At 39.3% G+C, this 13,692-nt stretch overlaps 1 protein-coding gene across 7 annotated transcripts in view; it reads right to left on the minus strand.

The window, feature by feature from the left end:
- Positions 1-13,692, minus strand: part of LOC117394896 (triple functional domain protein-like) — a 189,950-nt gene that overhangs the window by 97,764 nt on the left and 78,494 nt on the right. For all 7 annotated transcript variants that reach the window (XM_059012805.1, XM_059012802.1, XM_059012803.1 and 4 more), the window contains exons 3-4: positions 4,794-4,868; positions 1,403-1,517 (exon numbers count right to left, since the gene is read on the minus strand). In XM_059012805.1, coding sequence (XP_058868788.1) covers positions 1,403-1,517; positions 4,794-4,868 — 190 coding nt within the window. The remainder of the gene's footprint in view (positions 1-1,402; positions 1,518-4,793; positions 4,869-13,692) is intronic.

Consider the following 13,692-nt stretch of genomic DNA (forward strand, 5'->3'; position numbering starts at 1 on the left):
TAACAGTAGGAATTGTTATATAGTTCTATTCTTTGGCATTTGGTTAATATAGCTTTATTTCCCGGCATTTTATGTATATAAGTCACTCACTAGCATTTTATGCTGCACACAGTAAATAGTTGTTTAATGTATATAGTTTCCCTGGCATGGTATGCACAGAATATAGTTCCATGGAATTATGAAGTAGTTCCCTGGCAAATTGACTGTATACAGTTCCCCTCCCACAATTTAAAGTTAAAAAAATAAATAAATAAAAAAAGGAAGCAAAAGCAACATGTGTGCAAAACATACATGTCTCCTCATATTGTTCCCATTTGAAAACATTAACTATCAATAAAGTTCACTTGGCCACCAGATTTTGAAAGCTAGTAGCCAAAATGGCCCCTGCCTACAACGTGATTTGTCCCAACCTGGCAACAATGTTTTACTATAGCCTATGGTTTTAAAAGACAAGCGTCAGCTTGCCAATTTGAATTAGGAATCAGGTAAAGCACTTACACTAGACTAAAATATTCAAATAGAAATACTGTAATAGAAAGACAATCTAATAGCATTTATATTTTATATGTATGTCTGTTAAAATCATTCATGTAAAATGCTTTCACTCCTGCATTCCACCTTAACACACAAAATGCCATGAATTACTAATGTGTCATTATATTGTTCAGAGCTACCTATCCAAGTCAACTCTATATCTTTGACATGGTGAATTTATAATTTCTCTCTTGCACTGTATCACTTTATTGCTTTGCAGACAGCCCGCTTCTTCCTTGTATGATAACGCTGCCTGTTTAGCCTACAGTAACTAGCTGATGTCACATGTTCTGCCCCAGTTTTCCTGCTGCATCCAGTCGGGTAGCAACAGATAACTTGGACTGCTAAAGGCTAGCAATGATCTTCATATTTAGCGTTAACTGGAAAAATCTGGGCAACAACCAATTTAGCAAACAGAGCTCTATGTTTGTTTATTTGTTTTTGTTTGTTTTGTTTTTTTAAATGGTGCTGCCCTTTGTTTTTCTTCAGTATTTGATAGCATATTTGACAAGTTTAATGTTGGGTGATAGATTTTACTCAATTTAGTCTTTTATGCCTCGATCTGTAATATTTAATAGGTGTTAATGTTTATCTCCTTAAGCTTAAAATGAATTAGACACGCCTACTGTAAGTTTTACCTATACGTTGTAGTTATTAACACATTGTGCAAGCCTGTAGTGAAACCTGGGATACAGTTTTGCAGTACAAGTATTTCCATCCTTGCACTCTGGGTAGGTTACACATATTCTTGTAGAAGTGACTGAACATGGAACCTTTTTGACATTCCAGACAGGATAATACCCTGGTAAGAACAGCAACACCATTGTTTTATTTGGGAGGCAAGTAACATTTAATACTCATTTAATACCTAGGGATACCAGCTAGATATGAAATTAGTCTCCTAAGGTCTTCTTGTCGTATTCTGTCGTGGTTGCTGCGTGATGGAAATGTTAGGACGGGACCTCCACGCTTATCTCTGCCACCTAGAAGAGAAAAGAAAAATACCATTAAATATAATTTAATTATTATACAATATGTGTTCCAGAGTAAGAAAGTAATTTGTACTGAGAAAGTATACTGTATAGAAAACAACATGGCATTGACTGTAGAGGGTGCAGGTTTTAGTTTTACTTTCCTGCCAGTATTAATGTATAACGAAGGTACTTGTATTCCAACAGCATCCTGGGATTGGTTCTAGTAATACAGGTGATCTGAGACAGATCATTAATGTGCAGTTTGATATGCAACAAACTATCTGTCTTTATTTGATTTTTTTTTTGTCATTATTTATAGCATGCTTCAGCCAATTAGATCAAAGACTGGTATTGGTATGAATACTTAGAAACAGCCAAACTATAACAAACCTAAGATTTATTGTTTATAATGATTGATCTGCATTTTCCCATCTACTAGTAAATACATTAAGTTTGCTGAATGTAAGCACTCTGGTGTTGGTACAGCACAGAATAGAAGTTAACATGCGTTGGGGTTATTCAGGGCAACTCCTAAGCATGCCAAGAGTAAATATGTCTATAAGCAAATAAGACCTTACCTTCTGAATAGAAGGAAAGACCTGGCAACAGTACAATGACACACACACACACACACACACACACACACACACACACACACACACCATGTTACACCCAGCTTTATCTCTTGGCTGGATTTTAATATTTGACCCCATGGTACATCAATAAACATGCTGCCTAATGCCACACCCAAGATATATCCAAAGGAAGCTAATAAAGGTCACGGACTGTGTTTAGCTTGATGCTTTTCTGTGAAGGGAGGAAACCTTGCCCCAAATTAGGTGGTCATTAAGAACAACAAAAACGTGTGTTGTTTCAATCATTCATGCCACCTGAAAGCGACTGAAAATTAGTCATACCAAAGTGCAGAAAACATAAGGCCCTATGACAACTATGAAGCATCAGAGATACAATTTTAATGTAAAATAATTTCATGATGAAAGTCTTTTTTTACCCCCCCCATGTACTAATGACAACTACAGTTATGTCATGCTGGAATTTACTCTACAAATTATGCAATACTTACTTTGTAGTATGGCTGTATATGTTCAGTATTGCATAAAATAACTGATCTTCCTACAGATTCACAGATTGCGTGTGGGTGTGTGATTGATGTAGGACTGTATTTAAAAAGGACTATTGTTTCAAAATATATTTTTCTTTCTTCTTGTAGCATAATGAACATTTTCCTTATGTGGAAGATCTTTAGGTTCCTTGCTCGTGTTTTTGGAATGTGAAGTTATTTGAATGACAATGCAAAGTTTTGTTTTTTTGTTCAAACTTACACCAATGGTCTTGCTGCAACCAGACCATGTCACCAACAGTAAAAGTTATCAGTATGCAGCATCTAAAGAGTATTAGAAATATTAGCATAAAGGGAACCAAAAGATGTTCATCACAACTAATGGGCAACATTGTTTTATTGTTATTACCATTAATTGATTAAACCACTGATGACCAGCAAAAACAAATCTTTAACAAAGTTTTCATCATCAGTAATGTAGAATCAGTGACATTCCCATTAGGAGTGGACATGTTCTGTAGGCCGAGTTTGACCTGGTGATGACCTGATGTTGTAGAGAGCCTAAAACAGTACATACTAAGCACTGGTATTAATGTCAGGAGCTATTAGTCTACCTTATCTCCTGTATGAGGTCAGGGAAGGTTGGGATAATGTAGGATACTGTACCTGTTTGCTGGAAGTGACACCTGAATACCCCCACTGGAACACGCACACATATTTTGTTTCACAATTTAATTAAGGTTCAAAAGATCTCTAGAACAGGTGTGCACAAAATTGTCCAACAACAGTGATGGTATTACACTGGAGCAAGACTCACATTTCACCTATTCAAGAGGATATATAAACTCGCTGCAAGGTGTACGATTTAAAGGCCAGAGATAAATGACACTATAGGATACTTTCCCCTCTTGTTGTTATACCCTGTACTGCAGTTACCTCTTGAGTACTACAATCGCATTATCCTAAAGTCACCAAACCTTTAAAATTGCACCACAGGGCAACATTAGCAACTAGAAGGGGTGAAAGGAACCTGCATTTAAAACCATCCATGGCCAAACAAGCAAATAGAAGGTGTGCTAGTATCTTACAGAGGTGTCAAAGCCCTCCTCCTTATTTTGAAAGAGTACAGTGGTAAACACAGATGCATTTCCTAGCTATTTTCAATTGCTTGAAACTTGTACTCTCTTAAGATTTCAAAGCATGATCCCAGTCACAAAATGACTGTAGAATAGTTTTGCATGGATTGACAGAGCACAAATGCCTACAGTAAATGAACCCAAACAACACTATATTCCAAAGAATGAGTACTATTGTAAAGTTAACCACTTATTCCCTTTTGCAAAGAGGCATACAGTATGTTGTAAACAATGTTCAGTTATATATAAAAAAAAAATTACAAAAACAATCAATAAATAAAAAAACACAAGTGAGAAAGCTGGCATGATACCACACAGAAGAAAAACACAATGATTCAACCCTGCACTGTATCAAACGAGGGAAATTCAACTCAGGCAGCTTCAATTCATTTGAAATTCTAAAAAGTAGCGACTAAGCAAAAAGGCTAACCAAATGCTTTAAACTGCATCTGTTTAGAAACATTACTGAACCACTTCCGTCCGACACAGGAGGTCCAGATGCATTTTTCCTTGCTTAACTACACAAAGCCTGCAAGTGGCTGTTCTGCAAAAAACTCCCTGCTACAGTAGGAATAAAGTGTAAAAAAAAAAAAAAAAAAAATCTAATTAAAAACACCCATATAAGTTCTGTGATATACATCCTCGCAAGCAAATATACAATTAGAGCTATGGTCTATCAATGCACATCCATGTAAAAATGTAACGAACGTACAGTAAGATTTAGAGAAGTATAAATATATTTGTTTATTTTCTTGAATAACACTTTGCTTGTGGGCCTGACAACAAAGAGAAGCCACTTGTACAGTAACACTATCACAGGTCTCCACAGAACACAAAAACATATAACAGGTCAGCCAATTACCAGAAGGCACGGTTATGAACAGCACAAACCAATAAACGACATCTGGCCTTTAAAGATTAGAAGTGATTATTTATTCCTGCTCAATAAGTGACGGTGTTGTTTAATAGGTAATGCAGAAGGAAGAAACTTAGAAAACGTGGATATAGGTGGATGTACACTTGAAAGCTGTACACTAGAAATGTAAAAACATAAACGTCTCAACTCACCTGACAAAAAGGCAACTTTGTCCTTTAAAACTGGTAGCACTTCCATCGCATTCATCTCATCATTTTTGTGGAACCCTGAAATAAAAGCAAAGAAATGCACATTAGGGGTTTATATGGAAATACTCTGCACGTGGCCAGCGAAACATCAGCTTTAAAATTCCGCCCTTTTTAAAGGAGTTTCTATGACTGAATAAAAACACATAAAAGATGAGAACATTTCAATAAAACCATTTTATTGCTGTGTAATTGTCAACCAATGTGAACATATGTGAACCAAAGTGAACTGTCATCTTGACAGAGGAGGAATTCATCAGCTAGATCCTTATGGTCTGGCTTTCTGGCAAGCTGCTTGGGCTACTTTACAGACTGCAACAACAGGCAGTGATGTTCACTCAGGGATGTTTTCATGTCCTTCTGACTTTCACCTCATCTGCTTCTTGAGTAAACACAAAAACACAGTTCTCCTCCTGGGACCCCAAATTGATTTCCCCAAGTCCATTTTAAATACTCAACATGGTAAATAAGACATGAACATAATTTAGGATTTTCAGAGAACAGATCCATCTAATCAAAATCATTAGGAAGAGGTTGGTTATGACAGCAGAATGATGCAATTATTGTAGTACTGTGCAGAACATCAGATAATACTACCATTATGTGAGACGCCTTTCATACTTTAGATTCATCACTTCTAATAAACTCTGTAGTATACTGCACACAGTACGCAGCAGTAAATTTATTTTTAAATGTTTCAATTGGGTATTCTATTTAAGATGAATCAACATTTTGCTCAGTTTACATTATTGGTACTCCATCAGCCTTTTATATATTACTAAATAATGATCATCTCAGGATGATGAGGTTTCCTAATAGTCCAGTCATTCATTATTCCACTGGTACAGTAGATGCTCACTAAAATACAGGGACTTTAGAATCTTGAAACTCGCGTCAGCTACATCATGTTCAAGCTGCCGAAGCAATGCAGTCCAATATATAACCTAAACACAAATTTACAAAATGTCTTAATACACAAAAACACGTGTTCGTTTTATGGGTGAGTCGGTATATCGGTTTTGCGTTTAGGTACATTATAGTTTTGATATCGTTCCTTTTAAGCTGCATAGCAAATACCATAATTACGGTATACAGCTGTAAATGCTAGGTTTGTGTTCCTATGAACAAAATGAAGGAAATGGACATTTTCATATGACCACCTTTCTTTCTTACAAGATATATCACATTATTTTTACATACAATTACCCATTTATATAGTTGGGTTTTTACTGGAGCAATCTAGGTAAAGTACCTTGCTCAAGGGTACAGCAGCAGTGTCCAGCACCTGGGATTGAACCCACAACCCTCTGGTCAAGAGTCCAGAGCCCTAACCACTACTCCATACTGCTGTCTAGATCATTTTGAATGACCTTTGCTGCTGCAACAGTGTTTGCCGCTCCTCCTATTATTGTCGTCTGCAAATTTAACGTTTGCTTACTATACTAGAATCTAAATCATTAATGTAGATTAGGAATAGCAGAGGACCTAATACTGATCCCTGTGGTACACCACTGGTTACCTCGCTAATAGCATCAGTAATAAAACACATATAAATTAGATGGATGTAGTAATGGTATCGATTTTAATATGTCAAGTTTCAGACTAGATAAAGTACATATATATATTGGAACATCAATAAATATTATTTTACACACACACACATATATATACATATATATATATATATATATATATATATATATATATATATATATATATATATATATATATATATATATATATATACACACACACACACACATACATACATATATATACACATATATACATATATATACACATAGACACACACAGTGCCGTGAAAAAGTATTTGCCCCGTCTGAATTTCTGCATTTTTGCACATTTTTCATATTGTATTTAGTCAGATTTTTTTGTGGGTTGTAGTAGTATATAGAGGGAGTCTGAGAGAAAAAATGACACCAAAGTTTGGTACTTCTTTCATTTGTTTGGTGTGCAAGGTAATCAAACATGCAATCTTCAGGTGTGAAAAACATATTGCCCCCCTAGTTAACTTAACCCAATTAAAGGGATAATTAGGGTCAGCTGTTTGAGTACTTTGGTTAACAACCAGGCCTGATTTGGGCCAACGCTGCCCAATATAAATCTGACTAACTTTGGCCCTTACCATCAGAGTGAAGTTGTCAGCACACAGGTTCTAGAGGCACATCATGCCACAAACAAAAGAAATTCCTGAAGACCTCCTTGAAGAAATTCCTTGAAGGAGTCGGCACCTTTGTACAGTGGTATTGGCACTATGCTTTAGTGCGAGAGGTCCCGGGTTCGTGCCCGCCCTCCGCCTGTGTGTGGATTGCCTTGCCTTGTGTGATTCGCCTGCCTGCAGGAACCAAGATCGCTACATTGGTGTTAGAAGTGAACGCAGGTACCCCGGTACGCACTCGTCGGACTGTAGCCTGGTTAGCAAGTCCGGGGCGGACTTGAGGCTGGCAGGGGAGAGTGTAGCGTGCACGGGGGAAGGCAGCAGTAGGGCTGGTAGGTGACGTAATAACACAAGAGAGTCAGCTCCCTTGCAAGGAGCGTGTATCGGGCTTATGTCTTTGTGTGTGATTACGTCACCTTCCAGTCCTACTACGTGCACACTACAATATAAAATTATATATATATATATATATATATATATATATATATATATATATATATATATATATATATATATATATAAAATCAGGGCTAGATGTGTGTGCTGGGGGGGATTTCCCCCCCTATTCTGCAGATAATGGGGTGTATTCCAAATGTTTAGGGGGAATGGCACAAGCAAAGGCACTTTTACATATAAAAAAAATTATACCTATATATATTTATACCTATATCCTGAAAGAGACCTACCAGCTGTTCATCACTGTGAGACACAGCACTCTCCATTGCTTTTGTCATTCCCTGACGAAGTTTTTGCATGCAGCAGAAGAAAAAGGTGCTTTTCTTTTTAACCAGCGCTCCATTTTTTATTTTTTATTTTTTAACTCTTTACACTCAGCCCTATTTCCGCCTGTTTTTCACTGTTTTCATTTATGTATGTTTAACTACCGAATAGTCTGTGCTACATGCATGTAACATATCAAATGAAATGGCTGCTACTAAAGCAGCAAGGTTCCTGCCCACTGCCTGCTCATTCAGCTTAGAGGTACAGAGCAGATTTCTATTAACCAACTGCAGCTCTTAGCGCTGTTGTGATGTGGGTCTGTGGCTCTGGGACAGAGACCTTAACAAGCTATTCTGGTATACTACCAAGATGCTGTTGTAATTACCCAGCCATGCGGCGAACACCCTGGCTGAGTAACCCCACTTGAGAATGCTCTCTGAAACCGTGCACTGTTTATTCGGGCAGGTAGCATCTTTATTTAGGAGCGCTAGTTTTAGTGCTTGCACCAGCGAGGCAACACATGGCAAATGAAATTTAATAGAGAAAAATGTAAAGTATTGCATGCAGGCAATAAAAATGTGCATTATAAATATCATATGGGAGATAGTGAAATTGAAGAAGGGAACTATGAAAAAGACCTAGGATTTTATGTTGACTCAGAAATGTCTTCATCTAGACAATGTGGGGAAGCTATAAAAAAGGCCAACAAGAAACTCGGATATATTGTGAGAAGTGTTGAATTTAAATCAAGGGAAGTAATGTTAAAACTTTACAATGCATTAGTAAGACCTCACCTAGAATATTGTGTTCAGTTCTGGTCACCTCGTTACAAAAAGGATATTGCTGCTCTAGAAAGAGTGCAAAGAAGAGCAACCAGAATTATCCCAGGTTTAAAAGGCATGTCGTATGCAGACAGGCTAAAAGAATTGAATCTATTCAAAGAAGACTACGCGGCAATCTGATTCAAACATTCAAAATCCTAAAAGGTATAGACAATGTCGACCCAGGGGACTTCTTTGACCTGAAAAAAGAAACAAGGACCAGGGGTCACAAATGGAGATTAGATAAAGGGGCATTCAGAACAGAAAATAAGAGGCACTTTTTTATACAGAGAATTGTGAGGGTCTGGAACCAACTCCCCAGTAATGTTGTTGAAGCCAACACCCTGGGATCCTTCAAGAAGCTGCTTGATGAGATTCTGGGATCAATAAGCTACTAACAACCAAACGAGCAAGATGGGCTGAATGGCCTCTTCTCGTTTGTAAACTTTCTTATGTTCTTATGTTCTTAACACCGGCCTCCACTGGAGGAAAGTCAGCCAAGCCAAGTTTCTCTGCATCATGCACACTGTACAGCATCCCCATGGAACGTGAAACAGCAGGCGATGTAGCCAGGTGACCCCAGGATGAATGGACCTCAAAAAGAAAGTCCAGGTGCACTGGAGCAGACACCCGAGAAGAAGCGGGATTATCTTAAAAAATGTAGTGCTTCCGCATCTCATCTACCAGCCATGGAACTTATAAGGTTTTAGTGGCCCTCTTAATCAGCGGCAAAAGCTCTGCCGATAAGGGAAGATGCACCACTGGTATTGCGCTATCTGAGTTTCCCTCCTCAGAGCGGAACTCTTGATCATCCATCTCCTCAGAGGCAGCGATAGATAACAGATCCTCTTACTGCCATTCTGCATTTGCTACTCCCTGCTGCTCTCAACGCGCAGTGGGAGTAGGTGGAGCGGTGCGCTCATGCAGCAGCTCGGCTAACACGGTGCCCTGCTGGGAGACCGCTGCCCAGAACTTACCCAGCTGCTCAGAGATCTCTGACCTCTTAGACCGGTGGCTCTTTCTCCTCCTCTGTTTAGGAGGGGAAGAACAGCTAGAGGAAGAGAAAGGGGACTGTGAAGGCAGTCTCTTATGTGAAGTTCTCCTGCTCTCCCTTGGCACAGAGCCATCAGGTGAGGATGTAGCCCTCTCTCTATGAGATGAGGATGGAGAGGAGCCCTGTCCAGGCGGAATGGACAAAGATCACTCCACAGAGCTGCGAGACAGCTCGCTTTTCCAGTGTGCACATGGAAAAGGACGTGCAGAACTCACAAGAGTTGCAGTTGAGGAGTGTCTCCTTTGCATTCTCTGAACCCAAGCAGGCAGGACAGCTGCCGTGCTTGTCTTCCATGGGGAGAGCAGTCTTGCACAGATCGTAAGAAGGAAAACCCGGCATAGTGTAACAGCAGTTGTGTAAAACAACCGCTCAGCTGTACTACTATAATGATATTTACTGCAACAATCACAGTATACAGTACTCGTAACTAAAAATTAGCTGTGCCAGAAGCAATGTCGCTATGTGATAGGAAATAGCACATTAATAAAGTTAATCAGGTGTAGTACCCTAAGAGGGTGACCTGAACCGCTTTCACTACTTGTATGGTGCCTGAGCACTAGTACAGTACTGCACGGTGTGGTGCAGTTACGGTGCGTTGCACGCAGCACGGTGTCAATAAGCACGGTGCCATGGTACGGTACGGTATAATACAGTGCACCGTACACAGTATCCACACAAACAGTCAGACCCAAAGCAGAGCTGAGCCCAGCAGCTGCTAGTGAATCGGCAAAGGGTAACCTTGTCATTGTACAAAGTACCGGCGGGAACAGGAGCATGTCTGGGACCTACAGTTACCATGGGAGTGACTTTAGGGACGCCCACCTCTTGGCTAACCAAAGTCCGAAAACTGAGGAAAGCCTACTCTTAGATGCTCTAAGAATCTTCAAACTAATTCTGCAAGAAGAACTAAAGTGCCAACGAGACACTGTGGGGAAGGCTGCAAGCAGCTTCAGTCCCCAAGGAAGGGGCAACAGAGCTGTCAGCTTCGTGCAGCGCACAAGGCCGCTGGGGGACAAACAAAAAACCACGGTGGAGTGCACAATACATGTAAGTAGCAATTACTATAAGCACATCATAATAAAATTGCATAGTGTAATTACACAAGTGAAAAGCAGATAAGTAACTTTGATACTTATCTGTTCGTAGTCTCTCTCGTCTCAGGTCAGATGAAAGGAAAAATGACGATGAGATCTGTGTGTGCAGTCTATTTATGCACTCGGGGGCGGGCACGACTGCATCACAGGCTCTGATGAGCAGTTTGTTATATCTATTCAGGTTACAGGGTCTTTAGGGATAAACACCCATGAGGTAATGGATAGGGAATCACTACAGTAGCTCACTGACCTTTAACCAAGTGCGCATGTAATGTATACTGTAAGTCAGGTGCAGTAAAAATTAAATAAATAAAAAAGTGTAGTCTTTATACAGCTATGCAGTGTACACTGGAATCACAATAAATCCATCTGAATACTTCAACAGACTGAGCCAGCACTCACCCAAGCATTCTCTTCCTCTCCCACCCCCTCCTTCTCTCAGAGGTGATGTCATCCTTTCAAACCAGGCCAGACTGCAGACTCCTGCAGCCATACCATACACTGCAGTATCAGCTGTGATTCTGAAAGCTGAAGATGGCACTTCAACACACAGCTGCATCACTTTTCTGTCAACAGCTCTTGCGACTGTACAAGTGTCAAACACGACTCATTTTCTTGTGCGACAACTGCATGACCAAATTATCACTTTTACTAATACAGTATCAAATAAACACAAAACCATTTTTAATACAAAAGTGCTGGAATAAATCAGGTCACTTCTTTATTTTATTCTCTCGTACAGTATATTCTCAGCTTTCACATATCTCCATTTCCCCAAATGAAGTTACCCAAGAAAAGACCCCCCCAACTAAGTTACTAATCCCCAAATCTCAGAATTTCACATTTATTTAAGACAGCAATAATCAGCCTACTGATATCCAGTCCAAGGAGTCTGAAAGCTAGATGGGGACCATTGCAAAACCCCTGCTAAAACAAAACTGAATAAGATTTAGCTGCAGCGAACAGATGGCTGCTGTAAATGTGACCCATTTAAAAATAAGTGATCCAACTGCTTTTCAATAGGATTCTCAACCTTGGTTGTATCAAGGGGTGAAAAGTTTATTCGCCTGTGGTACCAGACTTAGGAACTTGCAGTGCAACTGCTTTTAAATACTGTAGGGATCTTGTACCTTGGTCATACAGTATGACTTTCTACTAAATTTCAGGTTGTTTTTGACTTGTAGTGTGACTTGATGACTACTGTATCATGATGTACTGTACTGAATACATTTCTGTGTTACTTTCCTCTTTCAGTTACTAATACTGCATACAGTATGTTGCTCCCGATTTATTTCTTTGTTTTCTTTTACCGTAGCTTTAACTAAACAATCAGCATCAGAACTTTATTGTGCACCACAGCAAGGCTGCTGCTTTCAATACTGCCTACACTGAAGAGAATACTGCTTCTGTTCTGCAGCTGAATGATGTAATGCACTGTGGAGTCCCTTAATTCAAGCCTTAAGGGTTTCTAAAAGCGAGAAAGTTCTCAGCTGGGCATTGCTACTATACAGCAAAATTATGGCCTGAAACTCCCTCAAGTCTCTTCAAGCCATACCTTAGTGGATCTAAATCACCATTTTGTAAGTATACATGGTCAGTATTGTACAGTATATATAAGCCCATACTGTACAATGCATACACAATCACACGCACAAATGCAAATACATTAGTAGTGTACATTTACTGTACAGATGTGATTTGTTTTTTTTTATTAGTTAACCAGAAAACATTTACGATACCAGAAAAGGTTTTTATAGCCCGATGCTATTGATTTAGCAGCAGTTACTGTTACACAACCTACAGTACAGCTTATGTCACAATAGTTACAACCAGGGGATTTCATCCAGCGACGATCAGGCTTAATTTGTACAGTTCATGTAAATGTGAATCCTGGCACTGGACCCATGTATATATGATACTCAGACTATACCCACATACACATATAGTACTATAACACATTATTATGCTAAGCATTAAAAACACTATTCCAAATTAAAACCTACTGTACATTATATTTTAATGGAATTGCTTCAATGGCCACCTGCAGCAATTTCATGGCCATAAAAAGCAGCTTTAAGCTCAACACCACTATATAGGGTTCCGATATGAAGTGCAGAGTATGCCAAGCATTCTCAACAATCGCAGTGTCTTTGTAAAACGTCTTGTCTTCTCTATTGGCTCATTACAGCATGTCCCCAACCAAAACTATTCAAATGTGATATACATTGATCTACATACTGTAAGTTGCTGCATATCTGATCAGAGTAGTGTCACCTACAGTAGAATTCCAGCTGACCATACTGTATACAGTACAGTGTAGTACACGTATATAAGCACAGCAATTTCTTTTAATTTTGTGACCATACAAGTGAGTAACATTACAACTTTTAAATCAGCAGTCCAGCAACAACACAGAAGACTTTTACTACTGCGTTTCAAACTGTATTACAGTAGGGCTACTGTACATTTTAATTGAAAGTGTTATAAATCCTAAGGTCCCTAGTCTAAGACAATCACATTTTCCAAATCCAAACAGCATGTTAAATTTTGCCATTTCCAATATGTTGTCTTAAATAGGAAAAAAATAACACCCTTCTCTTTTATCTAAAAAGAAGATGCAACAAGTTGTACAGCAGTAGATTTTATACAGCAGTAGTTTTATACTGTACAAGTGAAGGGATTGACTTCTATCTTTTAACATTTTAACTAGATTAGGGGGCTCCCGAGTGGCGCATCCAGTAAAGGCATTCTGTGTGGAGTGCAGGATGTGCCCTATAGTATGGACGTCGCGAGTTCGAGTCCAGGCTATTCCTTTGCCGACAGAGGACTGGAGCTTCCAGGGGGCAGTGCTCAATTGGCCGAGCGCCGCCCAGTGGGAGGGAGGGTTTGGTCGGTCAGGGTGTCCTCGGCTCACCGCGCACCAGCGACCCCTGTAGTCTGGCCAAGCGCCTGTGGGCTTGCCTGTAAGCTGCCTGAG

Source organism: Acipenser ruthenus, chromosome 3 (genome assembly GCF_902713425.1).
Source record: "Acipenser ruthenus chromosome 3, fAciRut3.2 maternal haplotype, whole genome shotgun sequence".
Classification (NCBI taxonomy): domain Eukaryota; kingdom Metazoa; phylum Chordata; class Actinopteri; order Acipenseriformes; family Acipenseridae; genus Acipenser; species Acipenser ruthenus.